The sequence below is a fragment of the Patagioenas fasciata genome, chromosome 4, assembly GCF_037038585.1.
Source record: "Patagioenas fasciata isolate bPatFas1 chromosome 4, bPatFas1.hap1, whole genome shotgun sequence".
Lineage (NCBI taxonomy): Eukaryota > Metazoa > Chordata > Aves > Columbiformes > Columbidae > Patagioenas > Patagioenas fasciata.
In genome coordinates, this window is record NC_092523.1 from 35183864 (window position 1) to 35210262 (window position 26399).

The following is a 26399-nucleotide window of genomic DNA, read 5'->3' on the forward strand; positions in this document are numbered from 1 at the left end:
AATATCCAGTATAATGTATTTCCTCATGTGAAACTGGAGTATCTTAACACATCAGTTTCATATGAAAAGTTTCATTCAGTCTGAGCAGGATTTGAACTTGAAGCGTTTTTGCCTTGTTCTGCATCTCAATCCCTGTTTTGTTAATTTATCTTGCAAATGCAATATGTGATTGATTTGCATGTGTTTATAAATATGTATGTACAACTCAGAGTAGGAGAGCAGCAACACCATTATGTCAGCCTCAACACCTGCACCATGTTGACTGAAGTAGAGAAGATAGTCTATTGTTTCTCTTTCTTATTAACTTCCCAGCCTTACAAACTCTTTCCTTCTCTGCCAGTAACAGAAATCATGCTGACTCTATTTGACTTGTAATTTCCACTGTGACTAGAGAGGCAGGTCTTAAAAAAAAAAAAAAAAAGTTAAAATATCTAACAAATATTCTTACAGTCTTCATAATGACATTTGCTCCAAGTGCCCATTTGTGTGGAAAATGTTTAAATTGTTCCATTTTTAAAAAATCTACAGTCCTAAGGGAGCTTTTAGAGTCATATACAAAACATTTTCATGCAGATTGAGGGCATTAAGCAGTTAATGCATTAAAAAAAAAAAAAAGCTTGAAGAAGTGTTTCAAAAAGAAAGCAGAAATATTTTAAGTCTGAGACAGAGACAACAAACTGAAAAGAAACCAAAAGGAAACAGCTGATAAACTGCATAACAGCTTATTTCCAAAGCCTTAGTCAGCATGTAATGTAATGACTGTCACAATAATTATTCTTCTAATCTAAAATGTAAACCTTAAAAAACACCCCATTTTGCACGACAGAAGTTTACCACTCTTTATGCCAAGCTATGTTTTTGGGCAGAACAGACAGTAAGGAACCAAGACAGCCAGCACCAGGGGAGATGCTCACCATGCATCACCCAGAAAACAGCATTGTTTCAGAAAACAGAAAATTCAGACAGGAGACCAAGATTGCCATCCATGACAGCAGTGTGGTATCAGCACAGCCTTCTTACAGTAGGGACAAAACCTAGTTTAGTTTTAAAATGGATCTAGAGCCATTTGTGAAAAGGTTTAGCAGTCACCTGCAGCAGTAGCAAGAGATGGGACTCTAAGACCCCAAATGCACGTGTCTTCAGATTCAGGCCCCTACCAGAAGGCAGCTGTGGGAACAGTGCTAGCTGGAAAAGCAGAATACCTAGAAGACAGGCTACAAAGGAGTAAGCATTAAGACAAAACCCTGCAGGGCAGCAAGATTGCTTTGGAAATGTTTATTTTTAATTTCAAATCTTGATTCCGAAATGATAGAGAGAGGCCCCAAGCAAAGGAACCAGAACAGCGATGTTGTCTAGAGCATGATTTCATCCTCCCCACCTTGTGAGTTGCTTATCAGCTCAGGACACTGTCAAGCTTAGCAGCCTGGGCTTGCTGCTTGGAAGAGCATGATCCCACTCGAAGAATGTGGAGCTAGCAGGGTTTTTCAGGTCAGGCTGGGACCTGGTAAAAGGCTGCAGATGAAGCAACTTGAGTGAGTGAGGCGGGAGTCTCGGGAGCAGACAATTTGCTCCTGGGAATAAGATCCGGAGTGCCTAACCAAGCATTTCTGTAGGAAGGGACTGCTACCCCTCAGTTTGTTCCTACTTTGATGTTCAAGGGATGAGAAAGTGTAACCTTTCTGTAAGTGAATGAATCATACTAAGAAAACATTCTGTGTCACCAATTTCTAATGCATAAAAAAATACTCCGGAAAAACAAGTTATGGCTGCTGCATGGCAAAAACTCGAAGACTACTTTAAAGATCTGCTTTGGTTTTGCCTTAAAGCTCAACACTCAAAGCCCATGAAAAGTTGGCATTTTCTTACTGCTAGTGAACATATGAAACAGCAATAATAAAAAAGCATTGTGAAAAGAGGTTCTAACTGGTGGACAGGTTCTTGAAACCTGGACGCAACATTCAGGGATTTGTCTGTCATCTCTATGATCTTCTAGCTGAGCTCTGTGGTCAGAAATATAGACTATTTGCAAGTCTTGCTACTGTCTCTTATTGGAGTCCAGATCCTTAATAGCATCACTTAATATTAATTATCTATTACCAAGATGTAAATGAGAAAGTCCTATGACATTCTTATTGCCTCTCACAAAGATCAGCACCTAACACCAGCTGTTTTAAATGGAAATTTAATGATGGATAGTGTCTCACAAAATGAGGTAGACATACCACTGGGAATGTCCCCATGCCTCTGTTGTACTGGATGCAGCATTCTCATAACATTCATGGCAATCCATTAACCAGTTATTAGTTGAAAAAAATAAAATGTCCATTAAAAAGTTGTACCAACTTTTTGAAAGTGCAGGAATCTAAGACACAGCCAAACTTTAAGAGGCAGAAAGGATTTTAGGTAGAAAATTCATCCTGTACTTCTACTTTATCTAACTGGATCTCATACCTTGTAGAGAGCTGCCACAAAAATGCAAGTAGATTCTGACCATGATGGAGGGTGGGAAATAAATTATGATTTTTCAGAAATACCACAGATGAAGCCATACAGATTCTTCAGAAGATAATCCTTCTTCTTTGGTGTTATTTTTGTACCTTCTATTGCAAATCCAAAGAATGCACACAAAACTGTATGGGTGAAAGTGATTTAAAATGTGTTTCTAATTATGCTTGAATGAGGAGTTGCTTGTGGAGTTATTCACACAAACGATTTCCGTTTGTTAAAGCCATTATCCTGATTCTCTGACTACTCCTCCAGCATCCCTTTGAAAAAGCAAAGAAACCACCAACCAAAATAAACCCCCAAAAGACATGTTAAATGTTTTGATATGACAAATGCCAGACTCCAGAACACTTAAATATGCTTGAACAATGCACTTAAAACTCTCATCCTAGTACCTTCCCTCTTCAAATCAACTTCCACTTTAAACATACAAACATGGAAAGAACTTCATAGCTCTCATAAGAAGATCGTGAATTGCAAAGTTAACTTTTTGCTTTCAAGACAACTCTCAATTATTGCTTCAGTGATTTTGCTCTCAGTCTCACTGTCCTGATCCTGGCGTGTTCTGCTCCAGAACACACACAGAGATCAGAAAGGCTTTGCTTACAATTCCACAGGAAGATAAAAAGTGTGTGTGATTAGAAGTGTACTAGATCCTGCCTGAAAGGATGGGGGGAGGGCTGATGGCGAAGTGGGGGGAGCAAAACAGCACACAGGAGATAATAAGAAAGGGGAAATACTCTTCCAGAATGAGACAGAAGATGAAGAAAGAGGGGGGCAGAGATCTAAAGATCTATGAAGAAAAAAAAGATAAACTGGCAGTTTTTAAATTCCTGAGAGAAAAAACACCTACAGCATTAGGGAAATTGATGTAATTCTTAAAAATTTAAGCCAGAAGATTAAAAAAAAGAGAGAGATACCTATACTGAGGAGGTTCCCACCAGATTCTAACACCGTCTTTTATGAAGCCCCGGCATTTGAAGGGGAAGGTGTCAGGAAAATGCTTTTCATCCAAAGAAAAACTGGACAAGTCTATGATCAGGGGAACTTATAAGCAAACATCAGCATGACGGTGACATCAGCTACCCAGACCAAACAGACAAAACTAACAATCTCTTGACTTGACCATGGGAAATGAAGGGATGGCCCTTTGGGGGTGACGCATGAAAACCATGGTAGAAGCCCATGGCTGGCCCACGCCCCTAAACTGGCTGAACATCCCAAACAAATTTTTCAAACATCTATTTGACTGCAGGGCTGGATTGCAGGCCTGGGGGACAGCAGGACTGGAAGTAGGGTAGGACACACAGCCTCCAAATGCCACTCAGCACTTCCACCCATGGGACAACCCAGTGCACAGAGGAACGATTTCTATCCAGATGACTGCAGAAATTGGACTACCTTCCAGGCAGCAGCTCCCCCACTTCATCCCCATGACCTGCTACTCCAAAATCGATTCCCAAGAACTCCTGAGTTAGGTTTTGTTGTTGTTGTTTTGAGATTTTTTTCTTTCTTTCTTGGTTCACTCTCCATTCTCAGGATGTAATTAAGGTTCAAAGTGAAGAAAGAAGGCGAACCAGCTCTGTGTCAGTGATTAGCTCAACATCCTGTTAATATCCACCCATAATCTCTCCCAGTCTAGGCATGTATCACCTGAGAACTCTTCATTAAGAAGTAGCTCAAGACAGTTTACGAGACCCTAGGTAGTAGTAATTTTCCAGTGGTTGCCTCCATGGGTTACCAGTCTCCTCCATTTCTTGTTATACATTCAGTTACACAGGCAACAAATAACATCTCCTGTGAATACATAACTAGGTATTACACTTTACTACCATGAACTGTATCCTTCTCATACCAGGGCCTGTATCCCCCACATAAGGAGAACAAGCTTAGTTAGAAATTAGAAGCCCTGTTTTCCCATGCACTAGGACATCCTTTTTTTTACATATTTAAAGCACAATACAGCTGAGTACAAGCAGCTAGAATGACCTCTAAAGTTTTATTAAGGTTTGGGTTTTTTTCCAGTTCATTTGCTTGTTAACAAACTGGGCTGGTTTCACAGTCTATGGGTGTCAGCGCTCAGAAAAGAAAGAAAAGATCAGCAAGTTATAGTCACAGCTTTTAATGAGTTCTCAAAGTTCCTTAAAAGCCCATAAACCAAGTATCACGTCCCCATCACCTAGCACAGTGATCCATATTGAACATGTGCCACAACAGTACATGCACACCATTTCCCTTACAGCACTGCTCACAGTCGAGCTGACATGTGAGAATATGGTACCCCACATTTCCATTTTTTCCCTTTTCCCAGACTCGGTGATGACAGGTAGCAGGTCTGTAACCCAGCCGCGTCTTGAGCGTCCTCCAGGCACACATTACTGAGTCTAGCCTCGCAGGCGTCACGGAGAACTTCAGCAGCCACTGTGGTTAAGAAAATTCTGGGTATTCTGGTAGCCACAGTGATTTGGAGGCAGGCAAGGCAATTCCCAATTTTTGCCTTTTGCTTTCCCATTGACTTGGGAGAACAGAGTTTAGCTTCAAACCACCAGAGAGAGGTGATCTAAATGCTAAAAAAATATACTACATCCTTACTGCTGACAGGACTATGCATTTCAGAATGGAGGGGCTCTGTTTACGTTCCCAGTTTTCTCCATTTATATAGATATACCCTCTCACACACACAGGTTCTCATCATTAGGTAATGGTTGAATGACATATAGTTAGGAATCACACTTTCTCTTTTTCCCTGTTGATATTTTTTAAACAAAAGTCAATTCAGTTTATGTGTCATTTATGGAGGTGGTTTAAACTCAGCTGTTTCGCCCATAACTACAAGGATGGTTCTGCAGAAAAAAAAAAAAGGGAATAAAAGTTCCCACAAGATGATTTATTCTACACTCCCCAAGTTCCAAAGTGAGGTCTCTCCTGCAAACTATACTTAATAATCTGGATTCTTCTTTGCTGCGTTATTATTTCAATGACAAAATTTACTGGAAGTATAAAATGTAGAATAATATTTTACGCTGCATATATTTTGCATCTTCTCCGAGTACACTGTTTAGATCTTAAGGCTTCAAGGCATTTGCAATCCTTTCTTTCCTGTGCCCAGCACAATGGGTACCCCTTAAGCACAACTGCAATACAAATAAATAATTACAATAAGAATAAACCAGCATCTTCTCTTCAGCTGCACACCAGGCATGTGAACTCTGGTGAAGTCTCTGTGCTTGCAGAGCCAAGACCTGAATTTCAGGTCATGGGCAAGTTATTGTCAACAGAAAGGGAGAGCAGTGTTGGGCTGGATGGGTACAGAGAAGAAGGGTCAAGTCCAAGACTCACCCAGTAGAGGTCAGGCTAAACCAAAATTTCACCATCATTATGGGTTCTAAGAAATTGTCTCCTTAGGTCCTTCACACCGTTTCCCCTCAGAATCTACCAACAAGTATTTTCACAATGTGACAGATACCTACAAGTTACATGCAAAGTTATTAATATTCAAAACAGCAAGGGCTCCCATTTGTTGGCCAAAACACTCTCAAAAATGATTGAGACAAAAGTATCTAACACAATATTTGAAGACCTCAGTATTATCATTGGGCAAAAAAGTATCGATTCAGTGAAATAAGAATGAAAATCCATTGCAGCAATATCGACAAAACATTGTACTTGATCTCCAAGAGTATTTAAACTGAATTTTGCTCAGAGAGATGAAGCACAGTAAATGCTTGTAAAAACATGTCATAGTATTAATAATGACAATGTTTACAGGGAAATCACAGAAGGCCTCAGAGTTTGGGAGTCATCTGTCCGCAGAACCAAAATAAAAGCATCAAGTAGGTGATTTAACCCATAGCACAAAAAGCAGATGAAAGACAGAAAACACTCAAAGCAAGATTCAAGGAGACAGAATAAAGTAAGCCTGCATAACATGCTCATACGCATGACAAAGAATCTATATAGGCCCTCAGCAGCTTTCACCTAAAAATGTAAAAACACTACAAAAAAATCTAACAAAACAGATGCAGACAGTATTCAGTACCACAGAATGCCATGTTGAAATAAACTAAATGGTACAGAACAAAAAAAAGCACAGAAAAGTTTTTAAAAAGTGCAGAATCAAGTATGTCTATGTATTAGTTATATATACAGATACATAAAAACATACATTACTTGTTGAATAAACTTTTCTTCTACAGACAACAGAAGTGTTGGGGGGGAGGTTCAGAGCAGCTGAAAAAGACTTTAGCACAGGTAAGATGTTCAGTACCATTTCTTGTAACAGCTCATACCAGAATACTGGAGACAAAGCTAATGTTTAAATCAAGGGGTTAGGCACATCATCCAACACCAAGTATGGCAAGCTACAATATTGCATTTCAGAGGGGAAGACATGGGAGCTGTTATGCAGCAACTGCCATAGGTACGTAAGGAAACAAAGCGCCTTCATTTTTACTTGGGCAGAGTTGGTGGGCAGGGAGCTGTTTGATTTATGTTTAAAATATACAACCTAGGGTGCTTTTCTTGTTGCAGCACAGACAGGTAGCACACTAGGTTATGCTCTGGTCTCCTCCCATTGCTGCCTACAGGAGAATGCCAAGCCTGGTGAAGGCAACTTCGAATATCCTTTGGGCTTCTGCCCCTTGCCTTGCCCTGCGGGCTCAGCAGGGTTTGATTCCAACCATTTCCCTGAAGCTCCACAGCATGCAGGAGTCTTATCCAGTAATATACCTCCTTTTTTTTCCCAATAGTCACCCTACTTTGGGCTTGTGCACTGTCCTCCGAAGGTATCCCTGAAGATTGCTTTCCAATCTCCGTACTGAGGACAGTTTTCCTCCAGGCAGATCAGGGGCTCAAAGAGCTGCCCCTCTGTCCCTCTTGCACCACATTAAGGGGACACGTGCAGTCTGAAGGTTTTCAATGACTATATTTAAAACACACCTATAACTGGCTTGTAGCCTACCTGTACTGATATTTACACTTTGATGGAGGGTTGCTTTCAAGTCCTGGCTGTGCAGAAAGTTGAAAAGAAAACTATCCACTTCAAGGGAAAATGTATAATGCAATACAGAGTTTCAAAATCACTGCTGCATTATTACATGGCACAGGAATAGTTTTATCCATATAGCACATGCACAACCCTTTCAGCTCTGGGAAAGAAAGAACAACATGGTCATGTAAAAGAGACTGCAGGGATGGTTCATTTCTGAACAGAACCCATACCATACACAGCTTGTTCACTATGCGACTCCTGCAAGGATGGAAATAACTACATGTAAAATCCTAGAGAAATAACTTACAAACCGTTGTATTTATTAGTGCAGCAACAGTTTCAACTGAGGATGACATTAAATACAAAATGCACTGCTGAATGACTAGTAAATACTGCTGTTAACCTTTAAATACCTTTTTTGCAAAGCAAGAATCAATTACAGTGATTGCAGAAGCTGGAGCAGTCTCCTCTGTGACCTGAAAACTATCTACTAGAACTTGGGATGAAGTCAAAAGTGAGACAAAATTCATGACATGAAAACAAGACAGACACCACCACGGCTCCTCCAGACACAGCCCATTCATCTGGGCATCCACAGACAATTTTGCTTCTGTGTGTGATGCCAGCCACCCTTGTTCCATCTCCCAGCTAGTGATTAATCCCTCTTCAGTGCAGCAATTCATCCAAGGCAAACCTTGGAAACAGAAAGACACTGTGGGAATCTTATGCTTCAATATTTAAGTGCTTTCCTCTACCAGTGAAACTGAAAGTAGCAAAGCCACATGGTATCATAAGATAGTATTTCTAACTGTTGAAAGATATCCAAGACCTTGTGGTAAACAGAAAAAGAAAACCAAAAAAGCCCATTATGCATCTTCATATTAACTACTTAGTTGCCACTGAATACTTATTACATCATATATGTAGTTCAATGAAAGTTTCTTTGACAGAAGTGAAACTCTTTTCAAAACCAACCTTACAACAAAGACATTGTACGAGAAACACTCTGTTCTGCAACGATGTGTGCCAATACCCCAGCTCAGCTGAGCTGCACTTTGCCAACCATGGAGCTGCCTCCTTATATTCTGCTGTCCCAATCTGGAATTCATTGCACTGCTGCTATCATCACTTAGTCTTCTCCCTCAGTGCTCTTTTTGATAGCCCCTGTTAAAAACTACCCAAATTGTGCGTTTGGTTTAGACAGGTAAATTACCTCACTTGTATGAAGGCAATCACCAAGCCTGCCTCAGTAAATTACATTTACAAAAATAATAAAATAATGAGACTCTTTCTTGTGGGCCCACCTGAAATCTGGTCCTAATTATGAGATACAGCCCTGGCTAACTCTGGCACAGGTTCACATCAGGAAGCAAAATGAACAGGATTTGCTCAACAGGTTTTTTTCCTTCTGCTTTGTTTATTCTTGATACTGTCACTACATACTTTCTTGGGTTATTCCATCAACTGGGCACAAAACTGCACAAAAAATGAGAACAGAAGTATTATGTCATCAACAAAACTAGTATTTTTGCAAAGAAATCAAGAAATGGCATGAAACAGGCCTAGATTAACAAAACATGCTACTAAGTAAGACCATTAATGACAAAAATGGGTAGTCCTTGAATTAGGAGTGCAGTTTATTTTAGCATGGGCTTCAATCATTTGCTTATGAGCAGTGTAATCTTCATGTACTATTCCCCAACTAAATTAACAGAATTTACTTTTATTTTAAAAGTATTGTTTGTGCACAAATACTCAATTCCACTTGAGAGGAATGGCTTGTATTCACAAGGAAGAGGCTGGAATGTAATCACCTGAGATCCCTTCCAATCTGAATTTTCCTCTGATCTTGACCCACCAGGTGTTCAGTCAGATGCCAATTTGTACAGGCTATTGGGATCACTGGAAGCAGTCTGGAATCCAATACCTGCACACTCCTATTGAAAAGTTCTCATGCTAAACTTCTGATGCATGTCATGCAAGGGTCAACAGTGATCAGTATCAGGTCCCAAATTTGCAAAATCTTATACAGCAGTATCCTGTGACTCATACTATCAGCTTGGATGTGTTAGCAAGAGCAGTCACATTAAGTAAAAGTGCAGAATCTGGGCCTTAATGCTATCAACTTATGTATATTTTGAACAGAATATGTATAATGAAAACTCAATGGTCAAATCTAAGTAGAGTTCTTGTTAAGTTTCCTAATGCATCTATAGATTTTGCTGACAATGCTATGGGTTTTGTGCACGGTTGGGATTTTCTCTTTTGTTTTGCCAACAGGACCAGGGAAGTCCCAGGGCTGAGACTGGTGGAGAGGCAGTGTTCCCAAGGACTGTACAATAGAGCAGTGTTTCCTAAAGTAGGTTATGTGAAGGACGAGCAGAAAGGCACAAGAGGGAGGGGTGACTGTGGAATATATGGATGATGTCATCTTTAGGATGAGCAGATCTTTGAAAATATATGTCAGTGATTTCTTTTCCTAGCGGGAGCTATGCTTCCAAAAATTGGGAAAAAGGCAGACTTATGCCAATGTTTCCTTGTTTAACTGAATCCTTTAAACCAACTAGTTCTGGTAATGTGGACAACCTGGTTATAAATGGCCACATGCTTAGCCTTTGTCTTAAGCCTATGCTCAGATGACCCATTTTGCACATTTCAACCAAGAATAAAGTGACCTCATTTTCAAAAGTGCTGAGCACCAGCTGTTCCTATTGTGTTCACAAGCCACACTATAGGTTCTTGTTTTCAAATTCTTGACCTCAAAAGAATTTTGAGGCAGCGGAGTGATGATATGTTCTTCCACTTGTCATATGCCTATTTATTTTAGTTCAAATATAAAAGTCTGACTAAACTGCTTTAAAACCCTGAATGTTCTGAACTGGGACAAGCACTCTTACCACTGGAACAAAAGTGCAACATAAGTGAGCCACGTGATATTTAAGAAAAAAATTATTTGCACAGAAGAATAACTAGATTGAAGGTCAGAGTATTCCAACCTCAACTCTTAGTTTCTTTTTTCTTTTCCTTTTTATTTTTAATGAATGGCTTAAGAATGGAGGGGAGGTGGCATCCAAGATCATTTAGCACCTGAATTTATGTTTCTGGGATGAAGTTTGTTTGCTACCTGCTATGTCAAGTTAGTCAACAAATTCAAGATCATTTTACTAAAGTAGTCAGCTAGTGACTTTTACACAACAAACATGCATTTGCCTCTAAATAGTTTTAAACTGTTACTTCAGCATAACACTGTCATCTTGGAAGCCAGAATATCACATAGCTCATACAAAAAAATAAACACAATTATCTTATCTCTCTCCCCCAAACCTTAACATTTTAGATCAGAAAAAAACAAACAAAAAACCCCAAACCACCAGAACAACTCTCCCACAAATAACAAAAGAAGCCATGCCAACGATAAGTGCATAACATTTGGTTTTTATCTTGAAATTAAGCTGTTTTTTAATAAAAAAGTAGACAGAGAAACTCAAATATATCCAATTTGCTACAACTTCTTCTTGCATCCTTACTGATAAGATACTCTGATTTGCATTAAGCTTGGCCTGACTGCAGATCCCAGTAAAACGTCCTAACTAGGAGTGAGTGAAGTACCACTCCTTTTGGGCACCGGTAAATATATCCATATAGAGACAGCACATATATACATATGTCACTTCGTAATAAAAAGTCATAGATATTCTCTCTCCAATTACAAAATTTTAATATCTGTCATAACTTGAAGAGCAATTGCTTGTATCCCAAAATCCAATACGTCCTGATACCTTGCTTACATTGATTAGTCAGAGCTCTGTTTTGGTTCCTTGTAAAAACAAAACTGGTCTTGCTTCTTAAAACCTTCAAAGGCTCGTACTTCAAGCTCTGCCTACATGGTAGAGTAGAAAGCAAAGTTGTGGAAAGGGACATTTACTGAAAGTAGGGTGATTGGCTGGGGACAGAGGGCCCAGAAAACGTGAGGGTGAAAGGGTAGGGTCTCAAGGTAAAAGCAAGGAGCAAAAATGTCTCTCTGCTGCACAGACGAGATCTCATCTGAGAGACCAGAAATAAAGCACATGTGCTGATAGCTCAGTCAGTGGCTTAATCTGGTTTTCTGCAACTCTCCTCACACTTGCTGACATTTTGCAGGTCAAACTTCCTACAAACGTCACAGGAAACTATCTGAAAGTTGCTGGCAAAGTGCACAGAAAGAAGTAAAAGCTTTATTTTGGAAATAGAATACAGCCATTCACTGTCAGGACACCAACAGTCCTGAGATGTTTGAAGGTGCTTTAGAGGATACCTGAATATATCAGTAAGGGAAATAAATAAAAATGCAGTCTCTTGGTAATACAATATTTGAAATATAACTTATTTCCTCAGTGTGAGGAAGGTTTGTCAGTGACATTTTGAGGAAAAAAAAGAAAGGGGAGGGGGTGATAAATCCTGCAAAAAAACACAGTTTATAAATTCCTTGACACATCAGTACTTTCAGCTTCAGGGTTCCTGAGCTGTGTCTCCACTCTCACTTGTCTGGTTGCTCCTGTAAGCACCACAACTCAGCCCCTTCCAGGCAGACTCAACTCCCTTTAACACTGATGCTAAGTTATTTCTCAAGAGCCAGGGGCATGATCAACATTTCTAAAATGCCATATTGGATCTGAGTTCGACTTGACAAATTCCTGGAGAGGTAAGGCTAGAAGGGTAGTAAAAAAAATGACAACATGGAAGCTGGCAAAGTACTGCTACACGTGGAAGGCAGTATTAAGAAGCTACAAACCAGCACTTAAAATACCACCAAGCTGCCTGGTTCCCTGTCTGATTGGATACAAAGCAGTACCTGCTTCTTTGGCTTCACTGGTCCTAATACGGGGTAAAATTTAGGAATTCTGACTCTGAACTTTCTGCTTATTCCCAACTGTATAATGTGGGGAGTGAAAGTGAAGAGTGAAGAAAGTGACAAGTAAGGGAAGGGAAAAGAAGTTAACCTTTGCTTAGTCAAGATGAGAAGCATAGGAACTTCAGGTGAGCTAGATTTGAAATGAAGAAGAAACCACTTAAAGCCATGTGCGCTTACTATTAAAACCATGAAAAACACACCTCCACAGGTTCTGTACTGCCAATGCTTTGAGAACCACCAGAAAGCACATCCCACCTTTGACTTCCAAAGCCAGATCGCAGTATTTCTGAAGTTTGCTCTCCTGCATTTGCTAATCTTGCACAAAGAGCTGGCTGGTCTTGTCTACTGAACTATCCTAAGAAAAGCTGTAAATCCAATATGAATTTTTTTCCCTAATGCTATTCCTCCATGTAAACTACAGCTGAAATCACGATGGAGACATCACAGCAGACAAGAGATGATACTGTCTTCTATAATCATGAAAGTGAGGACAAGCAACGTAAGATCCCAACTTGTGTTGTTGACACACCAGAAGATGAAAATAGCTGCCATTTTAAACTACACAGCAAACATTAACTTCTTATCTGAACACAAGTTATGCCTTTTGCTCTTCACAGAACAAAAACAATACAATGAACCCACATGCACCAAGAAGCATCTGAACATAACTATGATTTCTAGATCTCTAAAGACAAGCCATGCCTTGATATATTCCCACTGCTGCTCTGAGCTGGTTTCAGGCAACTTTTACAAGTATACAACACAGCAGGAGCCATGAGACATCCAACAAATCAGCTTATGCTATTCCCATCCATTCACAAACGCTTGGTCAGACAGGCTTGGTGTCAGGCCACCGGCTCCTGTGCAAGGGCTCTGAGTGTCCCTCCACCCTGCCCCTGACCACAGGAACAGCAACCCCACTGTCATCAGAGCCCTTTGCAGCTCTGAAAAATGTGACAAGAGGGGCTTGTAGGATTTATCCTCATATACTAAAAACATTTCTATGCAACAGACTTCCAAAAATGGTGAAGTTGAGATAAAAACGCTAAAAAGAAGGTTTAAATGCAGCTACAAAGATCAGCTCTTTGCAATTAAACTCATTAGACTTTGGCCCTTTCCTTCTGACTACATTATTTTTGTGTCTTCAAAGATAAAAGTAGTCAGGCCAAAAAAAATACCTTAAGTGCTCACACATAAAACCCAGCTGCTTACCATATTTCATTACCACACTGACTTCAAAAATACTGAGCAATTTAAACCTGCAAGCCACTTGGCTTTAGCTAGAGATAAGTGCCTGAGATAAGAGAGGTGTAATTGTTCAAAGTAATACCGTAGCATGTTTTATATAAACATTTGCTAACCCTGCACTTCATATATTTTGTTTCAGAATTGTGAAACGCTGCTGAATGTTTCGGCTTTATTTGTGGCCCATTCTTTTCATATTTACACATCCAGAGTTCCCCTTGATGCTGAATTAAATAAATTATCTTACCTCATAGTACCAAAGGGGCAGTTGTTATGCTTTGAAACAGAAAGCATAGCCTACAGGTTTTCAGCGGTCACCTGGCTTATTCCTTTTCACTGCTGAAGAGCGAGGGCAGAAATGCTAAAAGAAAAAGTTTGTGAAGAGCTCTGAAACTTAGATTAACAACACAAACCTTCTGCTTTTAAGAAAATGCTTAAAGGTAAGGGCCCCCATATATTTCCTGGAGACCTGCTTTATAGACTTTTTTTTTGTCTGGTTTCATGTCTCTCTCAGCCCGGCACTATCAGATCCCCTACATCATAACTCTTGGACTGCATCAAGCAAATTTGACAGAGGTGGAGCAGGTTTCAAGGTCTTATGTCCCCACAAGTTTTGATGACTCAGCACAAGGTCTACTGAGGAAAGACTGAGGCTGAAACTCAGCCATACAAGTACACAGAGCACTCACAAAGGAGAGAAGCTCTATGAAATAAAGCGATGGGCAAGCACAGCTCACAAAAACTTCCTGCCTTTCTTCCCTTTGACAGCTATTTGTGAATAACTACTGAGGGCAGCCCCACAGCCTCCATTCAGAGAAATCTCCCCTTCAACAGGTGAGTTTACCTCCTGATTCACTTAAATATCAGGTTCTGGTCCAACACTCTGCCCTCAAAAGTATTGGTAAAATCAAGGGGAGGAACTGTCATGTTATAGTGACACCAAGGTGCAGCTCAGGATCACAGGACAGAAAGATAAAGTCTGTGTTGTCACAACGCAGCACGTTTCAGCAAGGCATGACATCTTACCACAAAATCTGGCACCTTGCCCTGATTTTAGGATTACCTGCAAGTAATACTCAGCAACACTTATACTTTAGGTTCCACTTCTTCCCTGTCCCTCAACTACATGCTTTTGATGTAAGTGCCCCAGGGTCTTCTCTCTTTGCTCCCACCCGAGCACCAAGAGCTCTAGGACACCTTTTGCCCCTTGTGCAAGCAGGGGACCACGAGCCTACATCCACATGCAAGACCAGAGTGAGCTCACCACTGTCACAGCAGTAATGCTGTTCTTTCAACGACACTACTGCAAAGGCACAGTATTACTCAATGTGAGTGCGAATACACCCTTTTATATCAAACAAATAGGAATAAAGCAACACCACAAACGAACAGAAGACTAAAGACTGCTGAATTTCATACTGCAAATGGTCCTTGGTCTTCCCTGACTGTCATCAAGGGAAGTCCAATTTTGTTGCCTGGCTCTCCGTCAAGAAGTTATTCTACTTTTGCCAGCAATGGCCTTGGTTTTGCTCTCACGCTACAATAAACCAGTAACAACTCATTTTAAAATCCAACAGAATTGCACTGGCATCCTAAGAAGAATTTGACCCAGTGGACTATCAGGTCATTTTCAATAATCCTGCAATTAGAGAAGCCAAATTAAACATTTAACATTTGACCTTTGTTGTTGCTTCTAGATTAGCTAATACAGCTCAAAAGTACACACATTTTTCAAGCATTCACAAAATAAAGGCTTTAAATCCTGTAAGTAACATTCAATATGTTCTTATTGTGCACTACTATTTAAAAGGTTATTTTTTTTTTAATATGTAATAATAGCTTCAGCTGGTAAAATAATCTACTTTGGAGTTACTCTGATTAAGCACCCACTAGATGGTTAGATTAGACCATGGACTGGATTGGGAAAAAACAAACAAACAAAACAAACAAACAAACAAACAAACAATCATCTCCTGCGAGAATCCCAGAGCTACAATGGTAGTTAACAACACTTCAGCAGATGAAACAAGAAGTGACAAATTCAAAGACTGCTGAGAGTGAATTCCTAAATTTTTTTAAACTGGTCTATTTCTAAAATTTCATCATATTTCTCTCAGTTTTTACTGGTTCATATCCTATGTTTTATACAATTTGCATTGTTTTTTCCAACTTTCATATTTTAGTCTTACTAGGAAAGACATCTGCAACATCAATTACCATTACTAACAGCATGCACATCTAAATTAAACACCCGTGGATGTACACAAACCATAAACAAAATACGCTCACGTTGATCTAAAATATAGTCTCCCCAAATAGAATATATGAAATGGATGTGCTCTGATGCTATATTAACAAGTAGAATACAAAATCTTCAGCAGAAGAGTGGAAATCAAAGAGAGCAGTTTTGAAAAGAACATAAGGTAAATATATATAACACCTATATAAATATATTAAACCACTCAGCAGGCACAGTAAAGTTATTCTGCACGTACACAGCAAAAAGATTATTCCCATGAGTGTCACCAAATGTGCCTACAGCGTCCTTTGGGAGGGCTGGACCACGTGCGGCACACACGCAGAGCATCACTGGGAGAACCATCACACGCAGTCGTCTCCATCCACATTTACACAACGCGCCTGAAATCTATTTCAGAAAACACATTTCTGTGATGTTGGTCTATGAATTGATGGTTTAGGGACATAAGCTTGATGGATGCTTGAAGCAGCTCTGCAGAGAGGTGATGGCGACTAGACAGGTATTCAGCTCTACGCTCTGTCACCGTTTCCAAAGGCAGCCAGTTTGCTGAGCGCATGGGTGGGGGCAGTTCAGGCCCAGATGCAAATCCAGATATGTGGATTTTGAAATGTGCACAGCCCAATTTACCAGCCTCCAGAAATGCTGAACATTTAGCTCCTGCAAAAAACAGTGCTCGCACTGAGACATCCAACATGTCACCCGAGATACTTCTTGTGAGCCAGGCAACACCTTCAGAATAAGGAAAGAGGATACCTTGGAGACATGAAACACTAGAATCCATTTCTGCAGTATCTTCTGCAGGTCAACTCTGTCTTGAAACAGTAGTGCTGGCTGATTAATAAGTGGAAGACTTAGAAACGATGTCTTGGCACCACATCCTGCTTGCAAAATGAATCAGGAATTGACATTTTTGGAATGTCAAGAGTTGACATAACAAGAAACTCCTGCTTAATGCAAGCCTTTCATCTGGGCATGCGTCATCTTCAAGATGAGAGGGCTCATGATGCCCAGGATTCAGAAGGAAAGAAAAGGGAGGAACTAAAGGAATAAAACTAACTCTAAGAAAGACTAAGTGGAATCACAGAAATAATTAACAAATGCCTCTTTCATGACCTCACAACCTATCTTACGTAAACAGAGAACATGTGAAGACATGAATACCATTCATATCCCAGTCACAGGAATCTGTAATGTGTGTGTTGTATTTGGAGATAAGGGATCGATGTTGCCTCCTGACCTAACAGCAGCTGATCCCTGCTCTTCCACCACCAAAAATACCAAGAACCTCGAAACCTTCTCCACATGTGTGTATATTCCTCATTACTGAGAAGTACTGCAAAAGAGGACAGCCTGAGACCCATGAGATTCAAGTTTACTATGGATAATGCGTGCAACCCAGGTAAAATACTCTGATCGAAAAAGCTGGGTTTGAAGCTACTTCGCTACTAGAGATAAATGACAATTCTCAAGGGCAGCTGCACTGCCAGACAATTTTACCACACCTAGTATTGACAGAGCTTGGTTTGACACCAACCCATGAGTAAAATTCAACAGTCAACATCACTTTGTATATGTTAGCATTGCTTGAAATATATCATCTTATTCAACCACCCCATTCAACCACCCCATTATCTAGTGAATAAATTACAATGACATAAGCAGGTAAAGTTATTTTCCCCAAACTCCTTTAACTTACTGTTTTTATTATTTAACTCTAAATGCAAGCTAAAGTGAAAAACTTCATTTTACTTTAGTACATTTATTGAAGACGTGGAAAAGTGAACCATGAAAAGCTGAGTGCACTGTATTGCTGTGTGCCTGTTGCTCTATTTGGAACAACCAGCACTGGGATGAAAACTGTATGAGGTTATCATCTGGTAGGTAGAAAAAAGTTTTATCAATTATTAGCCTTTCAAATGAGCTCAGAATCATCAAGTAAAAGGGTGACAGCTCTGATTTAAATCCAGCGAGTTACATTACTTGAATTGAAACCTAAGGGTGAGTGGGGGAAGTGTCCTTCTTGTAGCCAAGATGCAAGAACACAAGTCTGCTCTGGCAGAACAGCAGGTCTGCCCACAAATCTTCTTTTTGTTTGCTGCCATCGCACCCACCCCTGTTTCTGGTAAGCCTGCCCCAGTTTCTCTAGCTGTCCAACCTATGGCCTTATTCAAAGGCAGACTTCAATTAAAAGGGAGCATTACTCAGCAGTTACTACAGCTATGCCTTCCTCAGCCTTTCCAATTTGCCAATGTAGGCAAAGAACATGTGCAAGAGAGACAGGTATGTGCATCATTCAAGGAAGCAGAGCTGCTGGGCCTGACGGTTTCCCACTTGAACAGTCAACAAAAAAATCTGTTCACTTTTCCCACTAAAGGACAGAATTAGACCCTTGGGGACTAAGCGCACATTCTCATGTATAACCATGAGCACACGTACACGCAGAGCACAAGTTTGCAACATATAAAATTTAATAAACTTACATAAACTATGCACTACTGTACTGCACAGGGCAATACAGCACACCACATATCTGATGATAAGTTACTGCACATGGCTCTAAAATAAATAACACCTTACATAGCTATTTCACCCTCTTGTGAAAAAGAGGTCGTTAAGAATGTGGGTTTTGAAATGAGGTTTCCAAAAGCTGCCTTAATTTTACACTCATGATTACTGAAGAATATTTCTGCAGTTACAATAATTATACAGACTAAACCTAACATTGACTCAAAGGAAAATGCCTCATGATTTGGCAGGGAGGAAAAAAAACAACAAAAACAAAACAAACCAAACAAACAGGACAAAAAAAACCAAACAAAAACACAAACCACAAAACAAACAAACAACTTAAAAAAAAAAAAAAAAAACACAAAAAGAAAAACACCACCTGCAAAGCGTTTCATTTAGAGATGGCTATATCTCTCTCAAGAGAAAGTCTAAGAAGTTGTTCAGAAACAGACTTTGCTATAGCTGGCTGGAAAAAAATGCAGAAAATAATTTTTTACTTCTGTGTTCTGTGAAAATACTCCAAGCAGATCCATTCTTATGCAGAAATTCCATGCAAATATTAGTCCAAGATTTCACTCCTGAAATTCAATGCCTTTAGAAGGACACACGTCCCATACAGAACTCCAAATTATTTTTCACTAAGCCCTCATTTCACAGTATTTCCATACAATGATTCTATTGACTAAATGTATACAAATATACCACTCCCCATAATTTCCCTAAGATTTTTGGTAATTTCCATCACAAACCAACCTAACACATGCAACTGTAAAACACTGGTATCTAAAGAGCAAGAAAGTAACTACATCCATGCACAATGTAAGCAGAGACTAAAGATGTAGCGACGTGTTACAAACCCCTAAATATTCTCCAAGTATGTATTTCTTTGGTTTATTATTTTGGACTGGACTAGTGCAAAGGGAGGGGAGTCAGTGCATGGAAAAACAGCGTAGAGCAGTGTTGCTCCCACCTGTGATCCTGTCTCTGCAGCAGTAAACCTGCCCTGAAGTTCTCACCAGGGGCTGAGGGACCACTTGGACCTTTGGTGAACCTTCCATGGCCAGCGGTACCTGTTCTCCATCTCTCAAGAGAGATGAGCTGCAGATATGCTCAATTCACATGTGAGGGTTGTAGCTGTTTAAACCTTAAAAACAATAAGCCTTTTCCTCTAGAAGTTTTTGTTCCCTCTTCTCACCCAGCCAGGCATGCAGTACTTACACCTAAAAGCACACAAATCTTAAGAAAACCTTGTAAAAACTCTTCACATTTCACCCACTTTAAAAAAAAAAAAATTCAGTTTAAGGCTTACATGTAGTAAAACAAGGTCACTGTATGATTCAAGAATGTAAATTCTCAAGAGAGCAGAATTTAGAATACCCTACGAAAATGAAGACTGGTACTTTGCTCTAAAACACTGTGAAAATTTAAGAGGCAAAGTTAAGTATCGCAGTGAAATTTAGTACATCATCTTTACTGGCTTGTAAGATAAACGGTCCAACTTATGGCATTTAAAACGTTATCACACATGGTCAGAAGTTTATCTTCTCAAACTAGGTTACAGGTCACCAACAGGAAATTCATCGGAAATTATGGAGGAAATTAAAAGAACACGAATGGGCAAGAAAACTAGTTTATATAATCTAGGTTCTCCCAGCACAGCTTCCTGTGTTATGATGAACTCAGCTTTCTTATTGAACTTTGCCTTTTCCAGGCCACATTAAGTAAGAATTTTTGAATTGTCTATTATACTCTTTAGGCCTCAAAATGTTGAGGTCAGATTCACTACAGAGGGCCATTCATTTTTTCTTTAACAGTAGAGTTGGGAAAGAAAATAGTAGCTGGAAGAGGTGTTTTGAGATCACTAAACGCAAATTTCTACTGACTATGGGCACTTTGAGAACAGGTGTTTGAGATGCTTCATGGACATGCACACCACACTGAGGACAGTACCCAAACTCAATAAAAGATTCTGGTACTGCTTCTGTTCCAGCATCCCAGCCAAACTGCAGCTGCACTCTCCATCATGTGTGGGAAAGATGGCAATGAGTGTCCAGGAGCCTGTCCTACTCTCATGTTAAATACACTTTCCAAAAAAAAAGCCCTGGTCACTAAGGCATAAGGAAGAGAGAGGGCTACCATTCATCTAGGCTATCTAGATGAATTTTGTAAAGAAAGACTGCTAAACAGAGAAACAAAAGTCAGGAGTAACTTTGGAAGACAGATACAAAATGAAAGACTTGCAAGATGCCTCTTCTGACTCTCATTAATTAAATCAAAAGACCTGGTATAAATACGAACAACTTCTCATTCATTCTTTTTCACAATACTGGAAATCCACGTGCAATACATAGGCCATCCCTACCCTCACGAATCACTGGTCCACATACAAGTCCACACATTAAAAGCAGTTCCTCAAATAAATGGTTCATTCTCCTCTTCTGTCTTCTGCTTTCTCACCCTATCAGATCAAATAAACCCATTGAGATCTGGTTTTTCAACACCACACCTTGAAATTTCTGAAAAATGGTGCATCTGTAGCTGTCTCCTGCAGGTAGCATTTCCCACTGAAGTAATAAGAGCCACTCCCATACTTTAAAAATTACAGAAATCACATCACATACAATTCAATGAAAAACAGAACTATCTTTGGGTTGTGAGGAGTTGGTTGACAAGGCAGAAGTGATAACAGTACTGAATAACAATCATTCCACATCATTTACTGCTGCTATTATAAACAGGTTTTCTTTTTCAGTTTGGAGGAAGGCAAAATGGAAAATTCTTAGGAGCACTGTGGCATCTGAACACAGAATTTCACTTGTAGAATGAGGACTGCTCTGTTCACACAAATTATACCTATTTGTGCATCTTCATTCTTACCCACCATTACCACTTCCATGCCTGGGTTGAGAAAGGACCTTTTTTTGTGATTGGCAATATTACAGTACAAAATAAAGGAAACAGTTCTACTGAACAGATTAGAATCTAAGTGTGGAAAACTGCAGAAACAATTAAAGTGCCCAGGAAAACAAAGACGATCACTCACACAACTGGGAACACTACCCTCAACTCTTGACTTTCAAACCCAGTGATTCCTCTTTGGAGGAAGGAAAAGGGAAACTTACTATCCCTTTTATAATGAATTCAAGCCTGTTGAAAATAAAGCTTTCTTGTTTTGGTTACCATTTGCAGACCAGGTAAAAGCTGCCAATAGAACCCAGGATTCTGTTTAAACTAGATTGCTCTACCCACTCCATCATGCTGCACGGCAAAATACGCTTCCTATAAAGCCAGGTCTTGCTCTTTTCTTTTTCTCCTTTTTTTGCCCCCCCCCCAAGGTCTATTTGAGCAAGATAATTCCAGCATCTGTATCTCATCCAAGAGTGAGATACAAAACAGCATCAGTAGAGCAGCCAACTCGATAAATGTGCTGAAAAAAAAGCAACCAGTAGCTATAAACAACTCATACCCCCTCATAGCTACAGGCAGTTACTTGGGAGCAATGAATGCTGGTTTGGGAGAGTCTTGCAGCTTCAATATTCAAGCATTTTCCCTAGGACTACTCTGTTTGCTATTGGTCTTGGTACCAAAAATTATTACAAGGACAGGTACAGAAAACACACAGTTTCCTGAGACTTTTAGAGAAGTTTTAACCCTCGTTTCTGCTTCCTGCTCTCATATTTAATCTACTTAGAAAAAAAAAAGATCTATAACTGAGTGTTCTGGTTGAGTTCAGACATTCAGATATCAGTTTGAATGGTTCTTTTCCTTTTTCTGGTGCAAATTAAACCCAATGGTTTTGCGGAAGTAATTAAACCCATGGAATTGCATGAAGTATTCATTAGATACTTCTTACAAAGGGAAACCATTATTTCTAGGCTCAGATTTACATCAACTCCATCAAAAACATCTAATAGCCAGTTTTGATAATTTAATGGTAGCTTTATTGTTTAAAATAATGTAATGTATCATGCTTTTCTAGGAAAAAATCCCTACAATTATTATTGTATGACTTAGCAATTCTTACACAAGTTCTGAATTAGCTGACAGTTTTTGATCACGGCTTTAATATTGTCCGGCCTCTTCCAACCAGATAAAAGTATGTTCAGGAGGAGCCAACAGTAAATGTATCTGAATTTTTTTTTTCAACACTGCTTTATTTGAATCAGGGCCCAGAGTTTAGGTGACAGGATGTGGATTTGGTTTTAATGCTGTTCACAGAGACATTCTACAACGCGCTACTGCTTATGACACAGAATCACACTAAAGAAGCTCCTCAGAACACTGAAAAGAAACCCCCAATTTTTGGAGGACTTCCACAGTGTGGAAGTCTTCATACCTACTTATATGAGTTCATACATAATTGTACTTATACCTCTTTAAAATGTGCAAAGAACATTACAAAGATGGTAGTTTACCCTGGGACCAACTCTCCCACATACAAATTAAGGCTTATTGTTTCTTACAACTGAACAGGTCACTGTGCTAAACCAAGGTGATCTAAAGTCCTCACATTTCAGTCTCCTCCAACAAGTAATGCATTTTGCAAAGATGTGGCTGCTATTCAATTCCAAAACAGCAAGATACTCAACACCCTTCAGGTTTATCAAATGTTGCCAACAAGGACAGAGTGTAACTTCTACACCTGTGAAAGACTGGGAGCTATTTGTGATGAATTAGTACGGTGTTCTGAGGCCTTGTCTGTTCTTGAAAGAGGAGCTTCCTCTATCTTCAGCAGGCTATCATGATGTCTAGCATGCATATAACAAATTACTTCAGTCACAGGACTACTGCAAAACACACCTAGAAATGTATTCAGACTCAGACTGACAGCTCTGTGCAAACACCAATGAGATGACACCCTTCGGTGCCCTGGTCCTGGAGCACCCCTGTGTACCCTGACCTGGCCAAAGAGTCAGGCGAAGCAGCAGAGAGAACATGAGAACTTTAAACGCAACCAGCGACAGAGGCTGGGCAGGAAAGATTAGCCCTGTAGGAATGAGTGCTTTTAAGCGAGACAAACTCAGACAGGTCCAGGTAAGAGACACATAGACTTCTGTTTCGTTCTTATATTCATCCCTCTCTGATTTTACTTCAGAAAAAAAGCTGCTCTGGATCAAAGAACAACAGATACTCAAACCCAGTTTGGTCAGCTGAATGCATAACTACTACACACAACACTGTCCACAGCTTGGTTTAGAAGAGTTACAGATATGCAGAAAACATCATGGTACTTGGTAGGAAAGCACCAGGTGTGCAGACAGTGGTGTACAGACAGGTATGGGCAGAGCTGTATGCCAGCATTGGAATTAACACTGCACAGGTAACTGCAGGAGTGAAAACTGGGGTTCTACAGAGGAAGAAGAGAGAAGACTGTCTTTGATATTCTTTCAGGCAAGAAACCACGGGGAAATCAAAATAAGCTCTCAATGGTGCAAATATGACTGGTCCACAAAGTTGGACCAAGTTTGTGGTCTGAAGACAGAGCACATTTAGACTTTCTCCCCTGAACAGGATGCATTGAAAGGTGCTGTGCTATTTCTCTGCCAAGGTGCGTGGATGGCCCAGAGGCCAAAAGGGACTGGAAGGCACAGCAAGCCCAGTAGCAACTTCCCAGGCTGTAGAGCAAGCAGAGACCCTGAAGGAGTGGAATGGAGTGACCCACTTGGGGTGCACCAGGTCAGCACAGGCTGAAGCAAATCACATCAAGCAGAGGCCAAGCCACCCTGCACTAACACCTACACTCTCAGTTTTTACTGTCCCATTAATGGCTCTGGTCTAAGACAATATGAAACTACTCAGAATTCAGGAAGGCAAAGAGATCACGTTACTGATAAACAGATGAACTGGAAGGTGTTTCTTACTGCCACACCGAGAGAAAAAGAAGGTGATGCAATACTGATTATTCCATTAAATATTAATTACAAAACAGCTACTTTCAAGTTAGAACACATTCCTTTAGATAACTGAATTAAGGGACAAGAGAACTGAACCACCTTCAAGGCTTTGCATGTATCTGACATTTGTCAATTACATTAAACTGGGTTCTTCAGATCATGCATGGTTATCTCCAAATATTAATCTTTATTAGACTTAGAGGTTCAAGCTTAAAAAAGATTATTTTAAAAAACAGTAAAATATTCAGGACTCTCAAATTTGCTCAAATGACTGCCAAGATCCTTCTTACCATTCAAGGAGGCTGAAGAAGCAGTCTTAGACCTTCCATCAAACATCCTTGAAAGAGAGAAGAATATCTTTCCTTCCTAAAAATTTGAATTTGCACACAGATACCATCAGTTGGATAGCAGTGCTAGATACTTCTCTCTCTTCTGCTTCAACTTGGTAATCCAACTCCAGTAACAGTAGGGCAACACCGAGACTGAACTTTGCCATTCAACTTTGGAGCACTGAAACCTCTGCAAGGAAATTTTATAGCAAAGAGCAATAAAGTAATTGCAAACTTTTCAGAAAGTAACCTTCAAATAAGCATGCTCTGGAATTAGTTTTTTACCATTGTAGAAAGCTCTTCAGACATTCCTTTATGCTGTGTGTGCTAGACTGTTACCCTACCCCCATTTCAAATTGACACATTACCTCCAACACCAAGATCTTCAATTAAAATAGCTCAAGAAAGCCTGCAAAAAAAAATATTTCTTTCCAGAACACTACTCAGTTCTGGTAACATTTAACACCTGGGTCAACCACAGGGTGCAGTTCCTCTCTCCGCTAAAACAAAATCCAGGATATGCCTTTGTTATTTAGGAGGGAAAAAAGGAAAAAAGCAAGAAGCTTCCAACATTTCAAAAGCTATACATACTATTTAGTGTGACATTTTGGAGCCCTCCTAAGTTTCAGTAAGTTTTATCCTGCTTGACAGTTTCATACTATTGCTTTATTTCCCCTTCAATTAAGCAGCAATCTATCAAAAGCTTCCAGTTTATTTCCCCTTTTTCAGTAACATCTATGAATTTTATTGGATTCAAACTTTTCAACATCTCTTTTCACGCAAGGTCAAAGCTCTACATTGTTGTAGTTTTCTTTTTCAGTGTTTTTTCTCCAAGTCAGTCCTCCACTGGGAAATTAATATTCCACATGAACAATGAACTCCTTGCATGGCCTTTGAACCTAGTGGTTGCTAGGAGGCCTAAAGAAACCCTGGAGTACAGCCGATTTAATAGCATGTATCAAGAGATTATTCAGCAGTAAAAATGTGTGATTTTCTAAATTCCCTGCTTTATTTTTTTCCTTACTCCCATTTCCCTTCATCTGTCAAAAAATCTTTAAATTTCGGGTGAATTGCATCTGCATCAATTTTCTACAATTATGGGCAGTTTGTTCCCAAGTATTGAAAATGCAACTTCCAGCCACCGATGCTGCTTCTAATCAAGCAAATTTCAAACTACTCCTTACACAGCTTTACTGAAAAGGCTGCTTAAAATCAGGTGTGTTTCACCACTCTAGCATGAGGTTTGCATTTCCATTATAAACAGGGTTCTGCTTAGAGACTGTATTTCCCATCACGGCATTCACTGCAACACCATTCCTCAGTATTTCTGTTTGCTGAAAGAAATGTATGTATATACGATTCTCCAGACCCCATTCAGCTATGCTCAAATATTAATGTTTCAAGCCTTTTAGCATCTTACTGAAGGCTGTTTGACTGTCTGCTTTTTCATATTTCCCTAAGCAGAGTAATTGAGGCAAAACCCCAAGGTTTCTTTCCCACCCTCCACCCTCACCCCAAACAAAGCAGCATTTAATTAAAAGAGAACCACAACAATGCTAATGGTGATGAGGTTAAATGGTTGGATAAACAGAATGCAGCCCTCTGAAAAGCCCATGTGTTTCAGGACACTTTCTTCTCTACAGCATTCTGGGTGACAAAGAACGTATTTGTATTCCTGATCCCCACAACTTTCATGCCAGAAGACTTCCTATAGATTTCCTGTGAGGAAGAGAGTTTCCTTCAAATAGTGAGAAGTGTTTAATACAGTAGCTATATC

At 39.8% G+C, this 26399-nt stretch overlaps 1 protein-coding gene across 4 annotated transcripts in view; it reads right to left on the reverse strand.

Moving 5' to 3' along the window:
* STOX2 (storkhead box 2) overlaps positions 1-26399 on the reverse strand; it is a 143455-nt gene that overhangs the window by 44465 nt on the left and 72591 nt on the right. Inside the window, exon 1 of one of the 4 annotated variants that reach the window (XM_071807643.1) lies at positions 24584-24644. The exons of the other annotated variants lie outside the window; for them this stretch is intronic. Coding sequence (XP_071663744.1) covers positions 24584-24629 — 46 coding nt within the window. The 5' untranslated portion in view covers positions 24630-24644. Of the gene's footprint in view, positions 1-24583; positions 24645-26399 lie in introns of those variants that run through there. 4 annotated transcript variants of the gene reach the window in all.